Source organism: Scomber japonicus, chromosome 1 (assembly GCF_027409825.1).
Source record: "Scomber japonicus isolate fScoJap1 chromosome 1, fScoJap1.pri, whole genome shotgun sequence".
NCBI lineage: Eukaryota > Metazoa > Chordata > Actinopteri > Scombriformes > Scombridae > Scomber > Scomber japonicus.
This window is the reverse complement of record NC_070578.1, coordinates 21,260,348-21,284,695: the sequence shown is the minus strand read 5'-3', so window position 1 is coordinate 21,284,695 and position 24,348 is coordinate 21,260,348. Positions and strand designations below refer to the sequence as shown.

Sequence of the window (24,348 nt, the reverse complement as noted above, 5' to 3'; positions counted from 1 at the left end):
TTTACTCTGAATGTGTTCACAGGGTAGATATGTAATGATTGTGAAGGTCATAGATGTATACAAATTAAAACTAATGAGCTCTGCTGAGAATCTTCATCAAAATTCACTTTAATATCCCCTGGTTCAACTTCTCGACCCTGTAATTCTGAGCGTGCTCGCTGTGATGAATTGTGGATATGCAAAAAACATTTGGGGAGCTTGTAAAAATGAAACAGTACTCTGACTTTATGTGCGCTTGTATCAGTGCTGCAGAGGGGAACTGATTGTAAAAGGCAACCAGTGTTTGGACGTTTGAGGGAGTCCAGGGGAGAGGAAAAAAGCAGTAACATGAGCAAACTGTCGACTATATTTGTGCAGGATCTTTTTTCAAGGCTTCTGGATTTGTTGAGTGTGCAAACACTTGAAATGCCTGATGAGCTACAATTAATTGCTAATGCATAATTCATGGAGTCCACCAACCCATCCTTGAAATAACTGATGTTATAAATAAGGGGCCAGCAACATTAACCATCCCCCCTCCACCACCACCACCAGAGACCCATTTTTGTCTTTTTTTAGGGGGGATATCATATGCAATATACGTATATAAGTGGTGTACATTATCAAAAAGCCAGGAACCTGAAGATTAATTAAAGATGCAGGTCAGCACTGTGTGTGGAGTTTTTCTAGTCATAATTCTGTAATAAACATTGTGTTTTTGTTAGGAGCTTATTTAGAGTGTATAGGAACTCAGAAAATTATGATGAAAGTATATGATGATCATTCCCATGCTTAATTATGTCTCATACATATTTGCAGCAATTTTGAGGTTGATTTGTTAAAGATTTCATGCAAAATTCCACTATTTTTTGACCACTTGAGAATTGATACCACATTAAGACACCAAGACCTTGAGGAACAGGAGATTTCTGTAAGACCTGCATTTTTTAGTGACTGAATGACTGAAAAAACGGCTCATTTTTTTGCCCAAAACTGCATAGGATTAGCATAATGTGGGTATGTCTGTAAAGAGGAGACTCGTTGGTATCCATAGAACCCATTTTTATTCATATATCTTGAGGTAGGAGGGTTATTCAGCCCTCTTCCCGACAAACTAGCCTGACATGGCTGGTACCAGCGGAAGCCTGAAGACACCCAGAATCTACACTCTAAAAGATACAGCCTCTGAAAGGAAGCAATGTTAGCGTCCTTGTGGAGTTTAAGAGGTTAATCTAAGCCTTCATGTAAAAGTGAATCTTTCTCATTATGCAAATATATGTATGTGTGCTCAGAGTTTCTCTCACCATGAAGGGGATGGGGAAGTGGTGCAGTCTGGGGGGAGGGTGGTAGTGGGGCAGGTGGGAGTGCAGGTGCCCTGATGGGAATGGTGCCACAGCCTCGATGCCAAGCTCCCTGTTGACAAAACATTAATAGTAATAAGTTGTCATTACATCAAAACGTCCTTTTTTATATGTGAACATAACCATTTGCCAAGCGTCATTGCTTCTGACACTGACCATGCTGTTCTCTGCTCAGGCTGGCGAGGATGGGAAGACATAGTTTGTGGCACATGGATATGGTGTCCATGGCCGTAGTTGGGGTGCATTCTGTGGGGGTGTGGAGGAGGACGCTCATGTGCTCGTCTGCAAAGAAAAGAGAATACAGGTTAAAGAAAGACTGGTTTAGAGCGGACACTAATACACAAATTCAAGGTGGGAAAACAATGGAGTGTTATGTGATGGCGGTACTCACGTGGGATGCTGCATCATCCTGCGTCTCTGGACCTCCATCCTCTGCAGTATCTCGTGTTGATGAAGCCTCTGCACCGAGGCCCCCAGTGCCGGCATATGGTGTGGCAGGGTCTGGTGGTCCGCTGGCAGGTGCTGGGCCAGTGGGGCACTTGAGCTAGAGAGGTGGTGGGCAGGCAGAGGAGCAGGAGGGGCAGAGGGCACAGCGTGGCCTGAGGGATGGGATGGCAGTGGTGGATGAAAGGTATGGACAGTGTGGGGAATGACATAGTCGCCTTGTGGAGGGGGCTGAGGTGTAAGCTGGGGGTTCCCGTGGGAATGAGGGCAAGCTGAGGAGGGCTGATGATGCAGTGATCGTGCTAGGGAGCCATCTGGGTTAGAAGAAAGATAAGATTAAGGAAAACATCTTTAAGCACTACCCCAATGACCAACAAAAGTAGTTATTTCTCACAGGCATCAATTAAAATGTTAAAATTTGTACATTAAGCTGACACACAAACATCTTGGCTCATCACTGCATAAATGATGCAACTTCCTGATCAACGATAAAATAAATTTTGTTTTTTCTTGCCACTCGTCTAAGCAGCAGTAAGGGAAAGAGGAGAGGCGAGCAGAGAAATGTATTATCATCAGCAGCAACTAACTCTCATCCTACATCTCCAGCCTTGTCACACAGCTTCACTCTTCACACTGAGCTATTCTGAGTAGAATGAGCAATTAACTACTGCTGCCTGGTACAGTTCCCACAGCACTTGGCACATTAACCAGCAGGCTCTGTTAATTACTATTAGCGTTAGGTTTTAGGAGTACGGCTTCACAAATGCAGCAGTAGAACTTACAAAAAAATAAAAAATAAAGAGCATTTTAGAAAATGTAAGCCCATCGTACTCACATGGGGGGTGCATGTAATGTCTGCAGGGCTGCTGGGGTTGTGTTTGTGGCTGAGGCTGAGCCACCATGGAGGAGCTGAATGAGTCCACTACAGCTGGCTGACTGGGCCCAGGGGTGGCCTGGGAAACGTACGCAGGAGGTCGTGAGGTGGAGCCCGGGCAGCACGGGTCAAAGGCTGAGGTGCTGCCATGGAAACTAGCCCCGCTGTTTCCACTGCTCCGAACACTGCTGTTGCTCAGGTCTACTGGCAGAGTTTGCTGTGGGAGGGTGGCAGACAATGTTATAGAAATAAGAGGGACAAACTGCTAAATGAGTCTATGTGTGGGCACAGGTTCAAATACAGTCAAGCAACAAATTAAATACACTTCTTACTGTTGTATTTTTCTTTGAAAACAGTATATATACACAATAGTATATATGTGGAACCTTTGTGTATTCTGGGTGTCTCATTCTCTTGTTGAGGCTGTTTTAAGCTAAGCAGCTAATTTTAATTAGTGTTAAGTGTTGAGAAAGGAGGGTCTAAAAACATGATAATACCATTTTAAACACATTAAATGTAATTTTCTCATCTTATTCACACAATAATCCTACTTTAGGCGAGACAGCTAAGGGACTGTAACAATTACTGCTAATCACAGGTTGTCACAAACCTCTTCTTGGTGAGATTTTTAATATTTCCCCCCAAACATGAACAAAGTAATAACAACCCAGTGTGCTGAGACAACAAGGTTGACATAAGGGCCTATATTTCACTTTTCCAACCTGAATTGGTCCTGCCAGTCTAACAGCTTAGAAGTTGCTATTTGTGCCTTTCTTAGCCTATAAAAGATATTTTATGTTGGTGGTTCCAGATACCAAACTTAAGCAGAATGTTTATATAGCAATAATCCAAAAACGACTGTAAAACTACAGTATGTTGATATTTAATACACCACAGACACACCTGGTCGTGGTAGTGGGCTGTGTTGCTGCTACTACTACTGTTGCTGCTGCTGCTTACTACAGCACAGGGCGCAGGCAGAGCATTGGGTCGCTCCACGGCGCAGCTCGACTCTGGAAAAGGCAGGGTGCCCGGAGGCTGTGGCGTAGGGTGATGGACATGGTGGAGGAAGTGGTGAGCATTGCTGTGGCTGTGGCTGTGGCTGTGGCCGTGCTGAGAACCGCTGGTCTGCTGAGAGGACGAGGCCTGCAAGCAGCTTGAGTGGGAGTGGCTCAGGGACAGGTGACCAGGGGAGGGCCCTCCACATGGGGAGTGCTGCTGACAGCAGGATGGGAGTCTGGGCATGGCTGTGCCTGCGCTCTCTCCGACTGTACTTGACAAACCTGGTCTGCCGTCATCTGATGAGAATAAGATGATAAGATAAAACATGATGAGACATACCATTTAGTATAGATATAATATGTCAGCAGCTCATTATTTGAAGATACAATATCACTACAGACAATGTTAAAATACACATATTTCCTGTTGCAGGGTCTGCTTGTCCAGCAGCTGACAGGACATAATCTCAGACACAAATTGCAAAACAGTTCCAATGAAATCGTCTAGAGTGGCTGGTTACAACATGCCTTCTCCTGTCTTACCCTCTGTGGCTATGCGAGTAGAGCCACTTGGCCTCTGTGCATGCATACTTTCAGGTATTGAGCCTGGGCAGCTAGTGGAGGGGCCTGGGACATCATTGAGCTCTGAGGTAGAGGCATGATGGGAAGATGATGATGAGGACGACCTGACTGTTTGAGGGTGAATGCTGCCAGAGGTTGTTGGCACAACTGAGAGATCTGAGGAGAAATAAAGACAGATAATGATTTAGAAAAGGAAGATTAATGATGGTTGTGATTAGGAGATCCACTGGTTCTGCCTCTCTATCGTCTGTACACAAAAATAGAGAGAACGTGCAGAGCTCTGAGACTTACTGATCCTAAAAATGTTTTTATTTGTAATTAATACTAGATAAAATATTAACTGACTGCAATGATGAAAGTAAAATAAGAATGAAGATGACTGTGAGGTAAACTCTGTCTTGGAGGACTGACTGCCTGCCTAATTCAAACCATTAAACTCTATTTTACATTTATACTATTTAACAAAACCTTATTCCTTAAATATTACATCATGTGTAAGCCTAAAGCATGTGGATGTATTTTACTTATATCTCATCCCATCTTTTTACATTTTTTAAATCTTATATTCTATATTTTATGACTAGTGCTGAACTGATCAAATCATTTCATTATAACGCTGACACTGTGTTTGACTAATGAAGCTAAAATGAACTGGTGTATGCATTGTTACTTGTGAATTAAAAGGACCTGATTTTCACAATTTGTGTTGCCCCCCTTAAATCCAACTGGACACTTGGTCTGGAAGAGAATAATCCTGGTGTGGTTGGTAGCATGTGTGTGCTTTTCTGCAGAGGCTCAGCAGCCGGGGAGAAGAACAAACCTTATTAGCATTCTAGTGTGTGAACTCCATCTGCTTTTCATATTCACAAATTAATTTCCCCTCTTTCTCCTAAGAAATGCAAATACTCTAATACTCAATCCTCTACTCTTTTTCTGTCATGGGGGCAGTCTGATAAAAAGACAGAGATTGGCCTCAAAGTCACACAAATGCTGAATGTCACACAGAGGTCTCAGTATACAACAAAAGGACATGTGTACTATGACAGGAAATGGTAATGTAAATAAATATGCTTACTGCTAGGTAGTTGATATCAATGTACAACAATTAACTCTTCTTCTTGTCTATTCTTCACTGACTGGCTCATTGATGCATATCGAGAGTTACTGTTTAAAGCACAACAACAACAACTCATTTTATTTTACTACTTCATTTAATTAACTAATTAGATATCAAGGTCTGAAATATTCTTTGTACTTAAAGCTATCATTATTGCATTTGTAAAACTAGTTTTATATGACTGCTCTGTCTCTGGCCAATGTTTTATTAGGGACTGAATGCCACAACATTATTTTTGTAGTAAACTATTTAATGTCATTAACAATTCTGGCCTGCGTGAAGCTCTTGCAGGGATTTAAGCAAGAAAAGATTATTGAATTGAACTGATGGATTGTATTAAGTATTGTATGAATTTAAAACTGCTCTATGACTGAAATCATGCATGCTGGTGAGAATGTTAAACCTAGTTTTAAGCCTTTTTTTGCTTTGTTTGTTCTTGTATTTTGTTCTACATTTATAGTAGAGAGATGACAGTGGGTGAGGGGAGAGAGATGGAAAACAACATGCAACAAAGGCATGCTGCCAATATCGTACTGCAGATGTTGCGGTTACGTGGATCTTATCTCATGTCTAAATTAAGAAATATTTAAAGCAGTTTGGTGAATGGCTTAATATGAAGCTCTGCAATTCCTTAATAATGTATTTACTATAAATCCAAGGTGATAACAGAGATCCAGATGCAACTTTAAGGCTGATAGTTATGAAACATCAGATATAAAGGATACTCAATAGATTGTAAAAGCACAGCAGAATAGCTTCTATGACCTTTACATGTGTACAAATGCTTGCTTACAGAGCACACAGCAAGATTTCAAGGCATCACTTTGACATTTGCTGCAGCTGAGAGGTGGAAGGTAACTTGAAAAGAGGCAGAATCGTTGACAGTATGTGTGGTGTCTTTAAACACTTTTAATAAATGTACTTGGGTGATGGATTTTTAAAAAGTTTCTTACCATCTTCATCGACAGTGAGGTCTACCACCTCCCCAGCATTCTGACGCAGTGGTTGGATGACGGTGGAGAGTCTGTGACGTCCGCGTGGCTCCTGGAGACGGTTCTGGGAGCAACTATTAGACCAGATCCTGCCAAGACCCCCCACTGAGCGTGACCTGTAAACACACAAACACAAAACATCTTACAGCCAACTGAATTGCAGTGCAGGACCACACTGGTCTCACTTCAAATATTCTGACAGTTCAGTGAAGCACTGGCTTTACTAGAATCTGACTCAAACTCATTTCCAGACAGTGGCTGCTTTGACAAAAGGCTGCTGGTACAAATGTAAGCAAGGAAGCAATAGCGGACAAAAGAATTTAAATGTGGCCTTCCCAGTAAGTACAACAGTTGACATTACTGTCTCTTAAAACAGTGTTGAAATTTAATTTGAGTGTGTGTAAGTCAGTAGGGTCATCTGTTTTTAATATCATACCTGATGCAGTTTATTTAATTGTAGGAGCTAATATGATGATCAATTCTTATGGGATTACTTGTGTATTCCTTGTTTGGTGTACATAACTGCACTCACAGCACAACAAGAGGACCAAACCAATGACTACATTTTAAGATAGTACTAAGACTATTTAAAACAGGACATATCATTACCTCAAAGGAAATGGCAGATAAGACTAACTGAAGATGCTCTCTGCCAACCATTTAAGAAACTAAGACAACACTTACCCCTGAAACTGAAACCCAAAGCTCACCTTCATAATTAAGTATGTAAATGTATATAGCGGTACTTTATGTTGATCATGTATCAAAACAGTGCTTAGAGTCTGAGGTTCAAACGGCCTTTTCTGGTAATTGAGCATCAAGTCAGTCTGACTTTGTGAATTTTACAGACCCAGTAGATACAGTGACACACAAGTTGACTCAAAAACATCAGCGCACATCAAATCACATTTAAACGCACATCTCAAAAAAGACTCAATATAGTTGTAGGGAGCAAAATATAATAAAATCATAAAAAACGTCATTGACACATGCCTGTTTACAGTCATGTTTAAAAGAAATTATGCTACCTGTGTTAAAGCACTGTCTGAAACAAGGGGTAGCTTGTTCACTCAGGACTGCAATCATGGAGCAATTCCATCTAAATCTTAGCATCCTTTCCACCCCCACCTTCCTTTTTCCTACATTTTACTCAAATGCTCTGTAGCTCTCTTGCCCTGCTTCGGCCATTCCTCTTTTCTTCCTTTTAATTTTGTCTCTCAAAAGGCTCCTGTCGCTGCACCCCCTGCTCTCTAAAACTGAAGTGAGAGGAAGGCCAGGGAATAGTGGCATTTCTCCCCACAGTGCCGTAAAGCTGGGTGATCAGAGGGAGGAGGGATGAGCTCGGGGGACACAAGACTGGAGACCGTATGGGAGTGCCGTAAAGCGGGATGCCATGGAGCTTTGTGGCGAGGGGATTTCACTGCTGCTCCCAGAGAGCTTTTATAAAATACACAGGTGCAAGGGGAAAGACTGTATATCTGAGTGCCAGCAGCACAAACCTGTAAACCACAGCTTATTTACAAATATGGAGGTTCTGGTATGTCAAATTAAATTATAGACTAGCTAGAAAATATTACTGATTAAAGCATACATATACATATGAAATCATGAAGTGATTCAATAAATCCATGTTAAATGATTTTTCTGACCTTTCCCAAACAGACACTGGTACAAGCTAATGCCTGAACAGGAAAAAGTACAGAGAAAGGATAGATGGGAGATGTGACATATGGATGTCTCAATATTTAGACTGTTTATTGTGATTTCAATACCTTCAACAAGAGGAACAATTAACTGAAACCATTTGCTGACACTGGAGTTCAATGACTGCAAGACTGTACAGTATATTTTAAAGTACAAATACGCACACACACACACGCGCACACACACGCGCACACACACACACACACACACACACACACACACACACACACACACACACACACACACACACACACACACACACACACACACACACACACACACACACACACACACACACACACAGTGTGTAGTGTTATATCCTGGTTTGATTATTGATATTTTTTTTCATTATGCAGAATGCCCAATTAAGAGTTTGGCTTTGATCAAATCCCTCAGATGTGCTTCAGTGCAGGAAATGCCTTTCTTGCTGCTGTTTGTGATAAGGGGGATTCCCATTAGCTCATACCGTCTGCATCCAATTCAATTTCCTGTGAGACATGCTGCATGACAATGCAAATGGAACTGAAGAGGAAGTTTATTAACTTTCTTACTTAACAAATCACAAAAGCAAACTGGTGCCCATATATGTGCAAGCACACACAGAGACAAAACACACAGCTAAGAGGGTGGTATGCACAGGGGGGTGCACAGTGGTTGTGCTGGGGTCTAATTGGCCAGGCTCCTCAGTTCTGGGTTGATCCCAGGGAGCAGGACTACCCACTAGGGAAGAGTTCCTAATTAAGTAGACCTGGGATTATTTTGTAAATATCTGTTTACCACCATGACCCCTTGAGGGTAGGGTGTGGAAGGTGGGGGGTAGCCAAGAGGAAATCAGTACATTGTAAATATGAACACTATGGGAATGGGTGGCTTGGCAAAGCTGAGGTTGTGCCAAGCCAGCGTGATGTGAGCCACATACCCGAGGGATGAGAGGAGGGCTGAAGGCTGAGCACTGTGGTAATGCAGAGTAAACTGCTGGGACTGATGCTATGGACAGCTAAGGCTGGGAGTTTGGGAGTTGAAGGGGAGGATGTCACACAAAGCAGGAACAGCACTATGTTACACTGCTAAACAGTGAGGCACCAGTCTTTGCACTGATGAAAGTATTGAGTGTGTCTACACAAGTGAGGATATATTGATATCAATAACTGTGAGCACCCGGTACTATCTGGTGCTGATAGCTTTATCTCATATAGACATATAATAATAATCACAGAGCTGCATGTAAACCCTTCATGCTGATAAAGTACAATCTTTTCAATGTAAATAATAATAACAACAACAATAATATGAAGTATAATGAATCTAAGGTAGGAAAAAATGCATCTATATTATGATATCCAGAGTATTATATCAATGTCTTAAAAAATGTCTGGAAAAGGACAACTCCAACTTGTACTGAATGATTTGTACTTTTAGGTTGATTGGATGTGTATGTGGATCACTGTAGAGATGCAGGTGGTTCTCCCTTCTGTTTGTTTTTAGCTTCACACAACAAAGACACAACATTACTTATTTATACACGAATTGGATCTACACTGGAATCCTAATGACAGAAATACAGTGTGTGTTATGTTCACCAGGCATTCAATGACATCTAAATGTTTTGTGAACTTACGTATGTCGTTGAGCTGACCTGCAGCATCAGGGCTGGGACTGATCAAAGCCGTTTTTAATTGATCCATATCAACTACATAATCCTTGTTTACTGTAACCCACAGCGCTCTGGGTTAGGCCAGCTGTCGAAAACGCCCACAGCGCACTGTTAAAACGCTGGAATGTTCTCCTAATGCACTGCTTTGCAAGTGAGTGAACTGTGGCGTGGCACGAACAACTAAACAACAGACAGCAGTTAAAGTTAAAGATATCCATACTGATGGTGTGTCCCTGAGCAATGTGAGAGGAGCAGGCTTGGGTTAAAAAATCCTCTCTCTCTCTCCCTCGAATTCAGTAACATTTTTCACATTCCCTGAAGTGCTGCTGATGGTTAACAACTGCTTTAGAGGCTGTCCAAAGTAAACCTTAGTCACAGATTGACACTCAGAAAATGTCAGTACAGAAAATACTACTGGACACTATAGAAAACACCAAAGGAAAGAACAGGAATTGTCTAAATGAATGTAGACCTAACTGAGGCTCTGTATGCACTATGCAGTAGAATTAGGACAATGTAAATATTACAGTAAATATGCTATTTGCACATTGACAAGATTAAATAAGAGGGATCGAGGGCAGTCACAAATAATAAATACTTCATTATCTTTAACTTATCCGTAACACACTAATTCACAAAAACAAAGCCAAGGCCAACGATATACTGTGTGTGTTTGTGTATGCATGTGCATTGTGCCTATATTGACATAAACTACACACAAACACACATTCATAAATTGGACCAGTGGTGGTGAAAACAAAGCTTTCATTGCTCATTCTGTTAGCCTTTGATTCTCCACCCTCCTGCTCTCCGGCTGCCCATCCCCCCCTTTCAGGAAAGGCTCATCTCTACATACTCTAGCGAGCCTGGACATCTTTGGAAGTCAGGAAAACAAGCAGATTAGACAAGCCATAGCATTCCAAGGTTGGTGTAATCACTTCCGGGAAATATTTCCAGATATTACCGGTACATTAATATAAAGTAGGGAAGAAGAAATGATACTGTGTTGGGGGAGATGTAAAAAAGCGGACTGATAGAGGAGAAGCTCAGGTTTGCGGATTGTATACAGCACATAAATACATCACACCAAGGCTGTTCTATATAGAGAAAGAAAATGTATGTTGTATGTTTTGTGAAATGATTAACAGGAAGTTTAATTATATTGATTGTAAGATTTACAGTAAATAGACTAGAGCATGCAAAAGCTTAAAGCACTTTTTAAAAATGATATAATCTGATAACAATGATGGCCAATGGTGCTTATTCTTCACTGTGATCGTAAGTGTTAATTACCAAGTAATAAACTAATTACGACAACAGATGGTATTACTACAAGGGGCATATAAAAAAATTACCCCTCAGCATGCCCCTACCACTCAAACTGTCCACCCTTGAATTGGACTAATAATGAAGCTTTATGTACACAAGCAGTTATATTTATGTTAGGTGTCTGGAAAGAGTTAAAAATTAAGGGGGGGGTGAGCAGGTCCTGTTAAAGTGATGTGGTTTCATTGCTATAAACTACTAGGCATGTAGATCCACTATGCCGGCTTTCTCGGGGCAATAAAAGTAGATCCATGAGCACTGGAGCACTAACACACCTCTCCACTCTGAGCTCTTTCATCCTAAACAGCATACACATCTTTAAATACAAGCAATCAGCAACCTGCATTAACTCCTTTTTCTAGTTGTGCTACACTGGCTACACCTACATGCACACACAGCCAATGGTTGATGTCTGAACTGGGTTAAGGCAATTACACAATCAGAACAATTGAGCATTGAGGTGGCTATAAAATAAAGAATGATGATCATAAACAATGATTACATAAACAAGTAAACATTCAAATACACCTACAGCTGCAACAATTAGCTGATTAGAAGATCAATAGATAATTAATTGGCTACTATTCTGACAATCAAGTGATACCAAAATGCCAAACATTTGTGGTTTCAGCTTCTCAAATTTTACCTTGGCCTTTAACCCTTTCATGCATAGTTGCCACTGCAGTGGAAAACTATTCAAAAGCTGTTTTTATGTATGAAAGGATTTTGATGGCATAGTTACGCTTCAGCCACCACAGTGGACACTAGTGCGTCATCCCATACATCACCACTAAACCTGCAGTAATGTTTTTGGTTGTAGATCAGTTGATTTGTGTTATTATAATGTAATAGTAAATCATTTGGTGAAAGAAAAAATGAAGTTCAAATATTTTCCTTATCATAATTCATGCATGAAAGGGTTAACATATTATAATGGGCATTTCTTTTTATAGTTTTTTTTTAACATTTTAAAATTGGCAGATTAATTAATAATTAAAATAAATGTGTCACCCCAAAAAAGAGGTCTGGAATTAAAAGTATGAAAAACTGTAGTCAAGAGCTCTCCTCTCTAATACTGCAGACTTAAAGATACAGGAAACAAAATGATGTATCATGTCTCATCATTGGCAGAATTATTGCCATACAACTTCCACAAAGCTTATTCCAATGAGAAAAGAAAAAGGATATTCATGTGCTATGTCAATTTCAGAAGAACTGGATACACAACAAACAGACCTGGTTAACTGTTTTGTTGTTACTGGGGACTTCAGCAACTGAAGTCAGTTTTTTTTTATTGAAAAAGAAGCAATCTACTGTATATTTGTTATCCACATGTTTCCAGGCACAGCTGTTAGAGCACACCTCTTTGTTTAACAGCTTGCCTGCATTGCTAACTTGTCCCCCTCACCCTCTTTCTGTTGTTATTTTTGGGGTTGAGAAGATCTGTGCATTGATACTCAGGTTACAGAAAAAAAAACCTTTACATTTGTCTTCATGTTCGTGTTGAGCTTGAAGCTTTATTCACTTTCTGTTGTATTTTCAGGTCTGGTCCTTCAGAGTTAATCTCTGTCAAACATGCAGTTTATAGCAGTGAGACTCCTTTGTTACCTTCATAATGTGCCATGTTTGCATGTTGCCATAGCAACTTCTGTCATGTGAATTAATAGTTTGTGTGGTCAGCATAGATTGTATTTGCATCTAATTGTAATCCAAACCTAGTGTCTCAACTTCCACCAGAAAAATTATAAAAATCAACAGTGACTTTTTCTTTGTTATTTGATATTTCCTGTAATGTGAAATGCTTTGCACAGCACATCACATATATTCCCACAGATAGATATGGAAGAAATGCATATGGCTTAAATTATTCTTTTCAAGTTATAGATGTTTGAATTCATATAAGTTAGAAAGTATTCCATTAAAAGTCCATATCAACTTCTTGACTTCCTGTAGCGCCATTCACTCTGCTTTGCCAGAATATTGCTATTGCTACATACACAGCTTCTGTTTGTCTCATGAGCATGCTAACCCCATAGCATCAACACTCACCACTGCATTCCACAAACAGTATGCAACTCAGTCATGTGCACAAGAGCTTGGTTATGGGATGAGTGCTACAGTTAGTAGCAAGAAGGTATAGTCTTGATTAACATCCAGGTTCACATAGAACACCCCGATCTGGGAAAAACAGCCATTAGTCAAAACCAGTTTGACTTCCTGTTTTTCCCAATGACAAAACACTACCACAGTAAACAACATATTAAGCATAACAAATATGTTTCAGCAGTATTTGGAAAGGGGGCTCTTCGTGTTCTAAAGAAAGGGGAACAACACCACAAGACCAGTCATGCAAAAGAAACAGAGAAGAAGCTTGTACTTAGCCCAAGGCTCCAACAGACACCATTACTCACTAGGGAGAATTGCTTTGGACAATTTTGACAAACAATGACATTTCCCACTGTTTTCAGTCTGGATTTAGATTTATTTACAGTTCTGGGAACTCACACAGCTTTTAGTTTGAAGCTTTATTTGACTAACCAGAGTGGACTGCACTTCAAAAATACCATTTTCAATTGAACCTTTTGTTAAAACAAGCACATTTAGTTAATTATCAACAAATATTACTTGAGGTGCACCTCAAGGTTCAATATTAGGTCCTATTTAGTCTGTAGATGCTTCACATAAAAAATATTTTTATTAATTGTTAGACAAATACCACATAACTGCATCTACCATTAAACTTAACAAGGGCAACACAGACTCTTCTAAGAATTTCAATATTTGTCTGAGTGTGAAACCCCAGAGCTTCTTATTCTGGTATTTTATTCAATTCACAGGTGAGCCTTGACACAGAGGTAAATACCGTTATTAAAATGGCCTTTAAATGTGTAAGAAGCAACCAATTAAATAATTATCAAAGCCTTCATTTGTTGTCTACTGGAATATTCTATATGAAAATATTATTTACCACAGTATGGGTGGAGACCTGTATGTTAAGCGTTGACTACACACAGCTGACATGTAGGCTACTGTTTATCCAGACAAGGCAGGAGAACTTCACTGCTGGGAGTATAGCACGCTGAAATACCCCCCGAGGGAGATCACGAACAAAAGCATATGTGGATTAGTTAAGTGTTGACTAGCAGGAGTGAAATGACCAGTTCTTCCTATGCCAGCTATGTGAGACACTTCAGGTTGGGATAATCAAATTAAGCTGGTGGTGGTAAGTGATTGCTCCAACCAACCTCCAATAACAATTGGTGTAGTTCCAATAGTCAATAAACATCAAGGATGGGTTGCAATGATTACTGAACAGGTTGAAAACCTAATTAATGATTATCTGATTCATTTGATTAGGTTTTTTCTTCCTCGCACAAAGAGGAGAAAAAAACACTTCCTCTGCACTAACACATCATCATCTTACCTTACATCATGCATAAAATTAAGAAATGAAAAATGAATTTACTATTCTACTATATTCCACACAGTCCACATCCATACAACCTGATAGTTAGTTATAGCAAACACATGATTCTTTAAAGCTCACTGGAAAAGCTGAGGTGCGTACCTGAAACCATCTCCAACAGTGACGATCTCCACTTCACTGTCTGTTGAGGTGACGTTGATCTCCTCACTGGCAGGGACAGCTGGAGCTGGAGCCGGTGTTGCCTCAATCACCACCACATCTTCATCCAGTGCACCTGAGCAGGACAATTGGATTATTGTACTGACATATTGCATACAATCTGACAAAGCCACGACAAGGAATCAACAACAATAAAATCTAAAAATACATACTTGAAATGAAAACGTATCGCTTGTATTCTTTAAAAGTTTGTCTACATTTCAGTGGATTTTGACACAGTTTTATGAAATCAGGAAATGTTCTCATTAAAAGGTTGTTTAATGACTACAAAATAAACATATGTTTTGTGTGTTGTTTTAAGTTAGGATTAGTTTGTGTGTGTTGTCCTGTGTATTAACTCTCATGGGACAAACACTTTAATTTATCCTCCTTTCATTTTCTAGTCTCACTCAAAACCTTGTGATCCATTTCCTTGTCAATAGCTTAGTTTAATACCAACTGAATTGTGTAATTGGTCAGATAGCATTTCTCCAATTTCATCTATATTTTATCTAATTTCATGCTAACAGTAGTATCATCGGGCTAACAGTTTAACACTGGGCACAGGAGAAATGTAGGTCATCAGACCTCAGCTCTGTTTGCACTGGAATTTTTTTGGCACTACTAACAAATCTGTCCTGTGACTAGTTCCCTATGCAGCACATCTTGCTTTATCTCTGATCGGATTTAATATCATGAGAACCACCTCAAGTTTGTGTAAATGCTTGAATGTTGAGATCCGAGGAAAGAGAGTAGAGATGGTTATATTCTCAATACAAAATTATTAATGTTTCCTTAAAATGAGTTCAAATTAGTAGTGAACGTTTTTCACACGACACAAATGTGCAGAGCACTTAATACATCAAAATGAAAACATAAAATCAAAATTTAAAAACTCTAATCAAAATGAATTGTGGATGAGAGATTTTAAACTTTAAATTTTATCACTTACACGTTAATATGTCATAAGTACATCTACTCTCTCAAACAATCAAACTATTAAAAATGAGACATGATATATTATTTAAATCTCAAAATTAAATTGATCACATGCACTCAATGAAGATCCCTGTCAATATTTCATCTTTTGGGCTCTCGCTGTAGTAATGCCATCCACATCATACTCAAGGAGCCAAGTTGTGGAAAACTAATCAGACAAATGCATCATTCTCCTCAACCCCCTGAATGGAGATGGTGTCGGTACCACATGCAAATCCTCCCTAAACAGATTGCATGTTCCTTTTTTCTGTTTTATTGGACCCATAGCTTAACTTATACATGTATCGTAGAGTTAAGCCTAGTCATGAATCTCTACATTAAGTGCCCAGAAATTCAAATAATATATGGCATACAATGCAGACAATATTTATTTGTGCATATCTGGTGCATGATTCAAATATACAAATTCACATCCACGTTTTTCAGCCTTGAATATAAGTCTCAAGACAAACCTAATGGGAGATAATCATCTGTATCATTGTCAACGTATTTAAGATAACTGAAAAAAGGCATTTTAAAGTAAATGCCACGATACTTACATGACAGACTAACATGCTAACAGTCATGCAGTGTTATAGGGCTGTGTTTTTATGCACAGTGCCCAGCAACTTTGCCATGCAAGTGAAATCCATAATTCCCCACTGTGATGTCTATTGCAATGGTCTCCTGAGAACTGCTGCTAAGCACCCTCTGCAAGTCTCGCTACATGGGACTCTGGTGAAGCTTTCACGTGGTTACAAAAACAACAGCACCTTCAAACCTGGGAGACAACTTTAACAAATATTTAATGTGATATAATAACACCACTTACTAGTCCTAACATGACTATATAACATTACATTGAGTCCAACCTGGGTGGCAATGTGAACAGGTTATACATGGACAAGCATTGTTTTTGAGACTGATCCATTTTTATAACTGTTATTGATGATGTTGATAATTAAATGTGACAAATCACCAGATGTGTGCACAAGTGCAGGTGTGGAGCATTTGTTGTATCTAATGAAAAAAGAACCTCAAGTAAGACGTAGTTCACTAACGCTGAACATTTAGAAGGCTGATTTCATCACTTGCCTTCTTGCCATCCCCTTGCTGTAAACAAATGCCTTGTTTTCCCTCCGAGACCTGTTGTTTCTATGCAAATGCTGCTGCTCAACAGTGTCTGAGTTTTCTCCCACCTGTCTCCCACCATAGAGGCACAACAACTAACTTTCCATTCTCCCATAGGGCCACAGCAGCAGAGCCTAAATGGCTACATGAAGTAAACAATGAACTGTGGCAGAGGTGGGGCAAAGCATAAAGCATACACTGTTAATGCTTGATCATTTCAGACCAGAAAACTGAAGGTGCCCTTCGTATGCATATTGTGCGTGTTTAGTGAGGGAAGAAAGCTATAGCTCAGATGTGGGAGCTGCATAAACCTGTTGTTCCAACAGGTACAGAAATCTGTAGTTTACATTACAGCCTGCCAGGTGTGGGGCCCTGAACAGCGGAGGGGAGTAGCTGTTTCTTTATCAGCAGAGCCTTCAGATCAACAACCCACACCAGACCATGCCATTGAAACAACATACATCCAGTACATTTATATGCATGTTCTCACATGTATCATGTTTGAGCAAAACTTACGTCAAAAGCTATAATAAGTCTAACAATTTTCTTGGGTATTATAGACATTGGACAAACGACAGCAGGGTTAAGCAACCATTTTAAATGGCAGCCGGGTTATTTGTGAGCTAAATGACATCATCATAGATCATGACAGATGATGAGAACGTATAATTATCACACTTCTTTTACATACAACTTGACAACCCCAAGTCCTGTGTTATGTGGGAACCACTAATACATCACCTTATTTAGAAAATTATCAAACAATTCCTAATTTTACAGTGAACTGAACTGACATACAGGGTTTAAACTGTGACAATACAACACCAACAACCTGTATGTTGCAAGTTTACAACATATTTTGACGACTTCTCTAGGAATAGCCTTTTCTGTTTTCCTGTTCTGCTTTTCAGTGCACATTTATTCACATTGCATTAATGTACTTCAACTAATATATGTTAATGCATGCTGGACTGTGATTTTCTTTCTGCAACATTATGGATATTGGTGCATATGAGCTACATTATTTTTTTATTTTTTTATTTTTTATTTTTTTCGGCACAGACGCCTTTATTTAACAGTAGACAGACAGGAAACATGAGACAGAGGGGGGGTGTGACATGCAGCAAAGGACCTCCGGCCAGTATTCGAACCGGGGTCGGCTGCGTATGTGGCATGCGCTCTAACCACTCGACTACCTGCGCACCTATGAGCTACATTATACTGACAAAAACTCTTTGCTTATTTTTTAACATAACACATAAAACAATTATACAAATAAATATGTCCATATAATTGTGTAACCCTCACAGGTTAGCAGCCACTTGAGGCTGCTTGCAATGTTCATTATGCCATACGATTCGAAAACATCAAACAGAGACAAACAGAGGAGCACACTCATTACTTTGCAATTCTCAGGCCAGTAATCAAGCTACAAGATGAAATATGGTTTGTAATGAAGGTGTCACTACAGTAAAGACAATAGGCTAAAAACAGCTCTCCAAATGGGAAAAAATAAATATACTGATCAAAATGAATAACTGTTGAAATGTTTTATGTAGTGCATAAACTATCTACGTTTTCTTTTATTGACTGGTGATCAATTTAATAAATTAATTTTACCCATTACTACACAAACTTTGAAAGCCCTAAAAGTACAAGAACAAATGTCTCTTGTAGAGACACAGTATAAACATACAGGAGATTTACATGCTGGTTAATGCTTTCAACCACATGATAAAGCCCACATCAACATATCTCATGCTGTAAAAGATCTAACAGAGAGTCAGGGTTTGTAATTACCTGTGGCTACTGTAGCACTGTTGGTCTGGCTGCTGGTGCTGCTGACATCTACATACAGCTCATCCTCTGCTTCAGAAGAGGTGGGGGAGGACGACTCACTGCTAAGCTCTTCGCTGGAACTACTGGTGCTGTGGAGTAGAGCATATTTCCTACGTGCAATCACTTCACGTTTCTTCCTCTGCAGTAGTAGTCGCTCCTTTTGCTTCTGAGTCCGCTGACCCCCTCCAGGAACTGATTTCACAAATCGTTTCCTATGCAGAGGCCGCCGGCTGCTCAGACACGGTCGTTTCAGCAGCACAGGCTCGGCCTCAGACCGCACCCACTTATGCGAGCGGTTCCCCCGAGTTCGACCCAGAACAGGTCGAACGGGACGCAGACCGACTCCAGTGGCTCCTCCTGTCGTCAGGGCAGGAGCCTTGTGTTGGCCCCCTGTTGCTCCAGCTTCCCCCTCTTCCTCTGAGCTAAGTGTGTCCGAGTCCCCAAATCGCAGGCTGGAGGATGGGGAGGAAGCACAGTCACTAAAAGAGGACTCATGATTATGGTCGTCCTCACTGGGGTGCTGTAAAAGTTCTACCCTAGGACGCTGAGGGGCCAGTGAACTCTCACTAATGTGGCCCTCCTTAAGCGAACAGTCTGATGGCCCTGCCTGTTGGCCTTTTCTTTTTCTGCGCCCAGGGAGGCTTTTCTCTGAGTCTCTGTGCGTCCCTGTGTCCCTCAGGGTCCGATGCCTGGTCTCAGCACACAGGGTTCCAAATTCGCTGCCTGCCTTTCCGATCACCTCCATGTTGTTGGGGAAGCTCTTAGCTGCCTCCATGGGTTCTGGGTTCACCAGTGGCTCCTTCAGATGCTCCTGTCTGCTGGAGGCCTCAGATGGCACCTCACTCTTCATGGTGGCAGCTCCGTCCTCACAGGGAAAACACCAAGTACACTTGCATCAGTTCCTAGGCGTCTATCCACTGCATCTCACTAAATCTAAAGTAAAGAGGAAAGGAAAAGAGTTACATTTCAAGCACACAAGCCGCCCCGCTGGATGTTTACCAAAGAGTAGATCATTACGACGATGACATGATTAAGACTTTTCACGGCTTCTCGAATGACACTGAAGACCACAACAAAAAATAAACATCTAATTATGGGTTCTGACCAGTGATGGGAATAACAGCGTTATGAATAAACAGCGTTACTTTTTTAAGTAACAAGTAATCAAATGAATTACTGTTAACGATCAGCCGATACAAATTAAGGAATTTAGGTAGACTCCTACTGAAATCAGACACAAAGCTTTACTTTTTGAAAACAAGGACATAGCAGACATATTTCAATGACCAGTAAGTCACTAATACACCCAACCCACCCCCCCCAAAATCCCTACTACTAACAGTTAAAGTGGGCTTTGCAAGGGAATTAGAAAAACTGATAAAAATCAACTCCATAAATTAGATGAGGGTGATACAAGGAGCATAAAAGAGTGACCAAAATCTGTTACATGAAAGTATATTAAAAACCTGTCATTGCTCTCATTAAAATGTTTCCATAATGCAGATAATGTGATCATTTAAGTTCTGATGCTGTTTGCTCTGCATTGTCAAACATAAAAGCTTAAAAGCATAAAAGTAGAGTATATCAGATTTGCTTTTAACCAAATACATAATTATTATACTTTTACAAGCACTTTATTGACCAAACTGCAGCACACAAGTCAAACACCATTAGTATGCTTTTCAAAATATTTCATGTGTAATGTGAGGCAATGCGTTCATTCACAAAAACTCATTCTGCTTGTTGGTATAAATTAAGACAGCGTGACCCAAGATAGAAAATAAATACCCACAGGTTGAGTCAAAATTAACAGCTGAGTCAATACTGATGTGTCTTATTGGGACCTCAAAAGGGAATATCCACCATCTAACTGATTCTCATGTTTTTGTCTTGGCTTTGTTTCTGCGTATATTTGTGTGCACCAACAAGTAAAAACTGAACAAAAGGAGTCACTTGAGCCATGTTATGGGCTAGAACTTGGGAGGAAATGTGTACTGCTGTGCTCCCAGAACAACGTCAACTACCAGTATAGCAAAGCTTAAGCTTCTTCTAGAATAAAAAGATGATACATTTTTAATTTAGTGTCATACTGACTCTTGCTGTAAAAAAAAAGCTATTCTAGTGGTATACTCTTCCTCAGCTACAGACACTGTGATATACAGTAGGTGAGTCTTGCAGTATCACATTCAGTGTCCTCATACCACAGCCTTTTAAAGAAAATATGTATTGAAAATAATACAAAAATAACAACAACAACAACAACAACAAAAAAGCTCATTTAAATTTAAAAATTCAACCTAGATACAAAAAGGTCTGTTAATGTAGTACGACTTCAAAAAACACACACAAGACAAATTCATTTCTCCTACTCCCTACACAAATGCTTACAAAACCAATAGAGAAAAGCTGAGTTAATGCTTAACCTGCAGAGATGAAATAGTGTGACACATCAACTGTCCACTATAATCTATCTTAAATCACAACATCTACTCCACACAGCGGAAACCTTCAATTTGATCGTTTGTAATTGGAGAAATCCAAATATGGATATCTCTATTGCAGATGCTCCAACATGTCATTCATCAGTTGAATGGCTGTGGTGATGTTCACTGAGTGTGCTGGGTTTTAATAATGTTAGGGACAGCGCAAGGAAATGACACAAGTTGAGGCTCATGCACAGTATGCATGCAGTGATCTCACCCACAGCAACAAGCCTACCACGATTCTTGGCATGATATAACTAGCAAACAAAATCATGGAGCTACTATTTGAGCGTGTGATTTAGGAACATATTGTACCGACCCCTGTGTATGCAACCATCTCGCAAAACAACACAAGAATATAAAACCAAAGCTCATCCCTTGTCTCATCTCGTATTGTTTGCTGAGACGACTTGCATCACGACATTAAGACATTTGGGTGTCTTGCTTTCCAAATTCTGCTTTGAAAAGTTATTACAAATGTTAAGAGCCTGTCAGAATCCTGATATGATTGTATCAGCATCAAAATCAAACTTGCCAAACATGGTGAAGAATTTAAAATCCTAACAACTGCATTTCTGGCATTTTCGTCCTTTGCGGGGGGGCTCAGTTGTTACCAAATTCAAAACTCATATGAACGCTTCAAGATTTCTGAGTACGGCTACAAACACTACACCTCACCTCTCTCAGTAAAATGTAATACAACATTCCTGGTAGTGTTTGCTGAAGTGTCGTTGCATTGGACTGCATTAGGTTGTACAGGTGTGCATGATGCTCCTGTACGTTGCACTGCAGGTTTGTGTGATCAATTGGCTTATAGAGAGAGGAAAAAGCACTAAGTATTCACTGCTCATCTCAAAATGACAAGCTGGTTGTCACTTGACCTGAAGCTGCAACTTTTGTGGAAACATGGCTGATGTGGCTGGTGGTGACAGTGGCAGCTTTTTTCAACAATCAGATGAAACTGTGAATTCAGTGAGCCAGCTGTCAATAACACAGCCTTCACGCTTTTTATTATATACACAATTCACTGAGTATTAGTCCTTCAGATGCTAAAGAGAAAGCTGCGCAATGACATGCATGAATTCAGGGGCCTCAGAGGACAGCCCTGAAGGAAAAAACTCTCCATGCATCAGGGCTGAATAAAGCAAATGTCTCATAAAACGGATCAAATGGCGATACGTAAGATATAACATGGCTACATCTGACTGAACTGGTCGCAGCTACTGATAGAAAAAATATGCTGTTCCAGAAATGGCAACAGTAAAACAATTCAAGATGTACGACTGAGCCAGGACTGCTGAGCTGCTGCTGCTAACTACACACATCGTGCTTTCTGTCTCACCAGGCGAGCAAAAACAGAGCTACATAGATTTATTTAGCAAAGCATGACAGTATTGAGACTGAATCTGAGGCTAAGCATAGTTTCTACAACGCTAAACAATTACAATAAGCTCGGCTGCTGTCTGTCTGTCTGTCTCTCTGTCCGTCTGTATCCCACAAACGTTGCTGGGGTGACTAAGGCCAAAAACCCCTCAATAAACTTGAAAAAAATACGATGATCCAATGTTAGTCACTTATAGTACTATGTTAGCTATCAAATGAATAGAAAACACAGTGGACAGCTAGCCAGCTAGCCTGACAGATACTCCAGACAGAAGACAACAAAGACAACACGTACCTGGGTCTAAATCCTTTTTTTCCCCAAAGCGTATCACCGTCCTTTTTTGTAACATGTGAGGTTTTAATCCTGCAGAAAATAACGACAAGCTGTTGAAGAACGAGGCAAATATCTACATGTTAACCCCTAGGTGTAACTCGGGCAGGCCTACACAGATGATTGCGATCCGAGGACGGTAGTGGCTGGGGTTGTGAAACTGACAACACAGTCCCGAGCTGAGCCGAGAAGCAAAATCAGAGGCAACGGGGCCCTTGGATGGCTACGAGCTAAGCTAACGAGAAGGCTAGCTCAACTTCAACTCATCAAATAGCCGATTATCCTCAACCATTTTGACTCGCAAATGAATCCTATCAAATCTTAAAAACTAGCACGGTCTCTCTAGTAGGTTTCTGTTTGACAAGATAGAAATGTCTCACTATTTAGCCCTCGACGAAGTTCCCATTCCTGCCCTCCGAGGCTCCCACTGTTGTTTACCCAGCAGGTCGTCTGCTCGCTGGCTGCAGCCTCAACACTGACGCTACCCTCTGTGCCGCCAGGGGGCGCCAGTCAACCAGGCAGGTTGCTAGGCATTACTTTACGACACTTTGCGACAGTTATTATTATTATTATTATTATTATTATTATTATTATTATCATCATTATTATTTATGTTGTCATCATCATCAACTTCTGCATTGCACATCTATATATTGCAGATTTACTTACACAGAGATTGTTTATTGTATATAGTATTTTGGTTTATTTTATTTATTTGATCACTTCTACTCTTATGCTGCTACTTTTTCCCCCACTATACTGCTTATGTGAATTTGAATTTCTCCCGAGGGGGTTAATTAAGATACACCGTCTTATCTTATTAATGTCTTATTATATTGTTTTTATTGCTTTTGTACTTATTATTTATTGTTCTTTATTCTTTTTTATTGATGCTCTTTTTTTCCACTTTGTTGCTGTAAATAACGTCAATTTCCTCATTGTGGGACACATAAAGGAATATCTTATCTCTTTATTTTATTTAATTTCATATGGATGGAGTTGATCATACCCCATTATCGACAATGTTCTTGTCAACAAAACTAGAATTACAAGCATCTGGTGTAGGTTATTAGTGATAATTTAACATTGTGATATGTATCATTTTCCTTTTGCAAATACTGTACTAGGGCGTCCCCTGGTGGCCAGAGCTTAGTTCTGTGATCACCAAAGCATTTTAAGGTGTTTGTGACTGATATAATCAATAAAATCAAACAATCTATAATGAACGGTATGTACAGTGGTAATGTAAAATAGTAATGTTAAGTACCTCCTCTCATGAAGAACTGAAAATACTTGATGACCTCTACAGCAACTGTGGAAGATTATTATTATTATTATTATCATCATTATTATTATCATTATTATTATTAGTAGTAGTAGTAGTAGTAGCAATATGATTTCAGTTATCTTTCTTATCTAATGTGCCTTGTATGTTGAGAGGTGTAACTGTTGTTATGGTTTCTATAATGTTTCTAAATGAATCCTTTTCTATTTTAAACGAAACATGAAAATCTCTCTGTCAAGTGGAATGTGTTATTGGACAA

General features: G+C 39.9%; 1 protein-coding gene across 3 annotated transcripts in view; it reads right to left on the bottom strand.

The window, feature by feature from the left end:
• rnf111 (ring finger protein 111) overlaps positions 1-23,254 on the bottom strand; it is a 28,459-nt gene extending 5,205 nt beyond the window's left edge. For 2 of the 3 annotated variants that reach the window (XM_053318328.1, XM_053318346.1), the window contains exons 1-10: positions 22,769-23,231; positions 18,569-19,540; positions 14,603-14,735; positions 6,312-6,466; positions 4,203-4,397; positions 3,562-3,956; positions 2,620-2,875; positions 1,732-2,098; positions 1,497-1,622; positions 1,284-1,392 (exon numbers count right to left, since the gene is read on the bottom strand). In XM_053318328.1, coding sequence (XP_053174303.1) covers positions 1,284-1,392; positions 1,497-1,622; positions 1,732-2,098; positions 2,620-2,875; positions 3,562-3,956; positions 4,203-4,397; positions 6,312-6,466; positions 14,603-14,735; positions 18,569-19,457 — 2,625 coding nt within the window. In that variant the 5' untranslated portion in view covers positions 19,458-19,540; positions 22,769-23,231. Of the gene's footprint in view, positions 1-1,283; positions 1,393-1,496; positions 1,623-1,731; positions 2,099-2,619; positions 2,876-3,561; positions 3,957-4,202; positions 4,398-6,311; positions 6,467-14,602; positions 14,736-18,568; positions 19,541-22,768 lie in introns of all 3 variants that reach the window. The other variant, XM_053318337.1, reaches the window with a different exon arrangement.
• Positions 23,255-24,348: the final 1,094 nt, after the last annotated feature.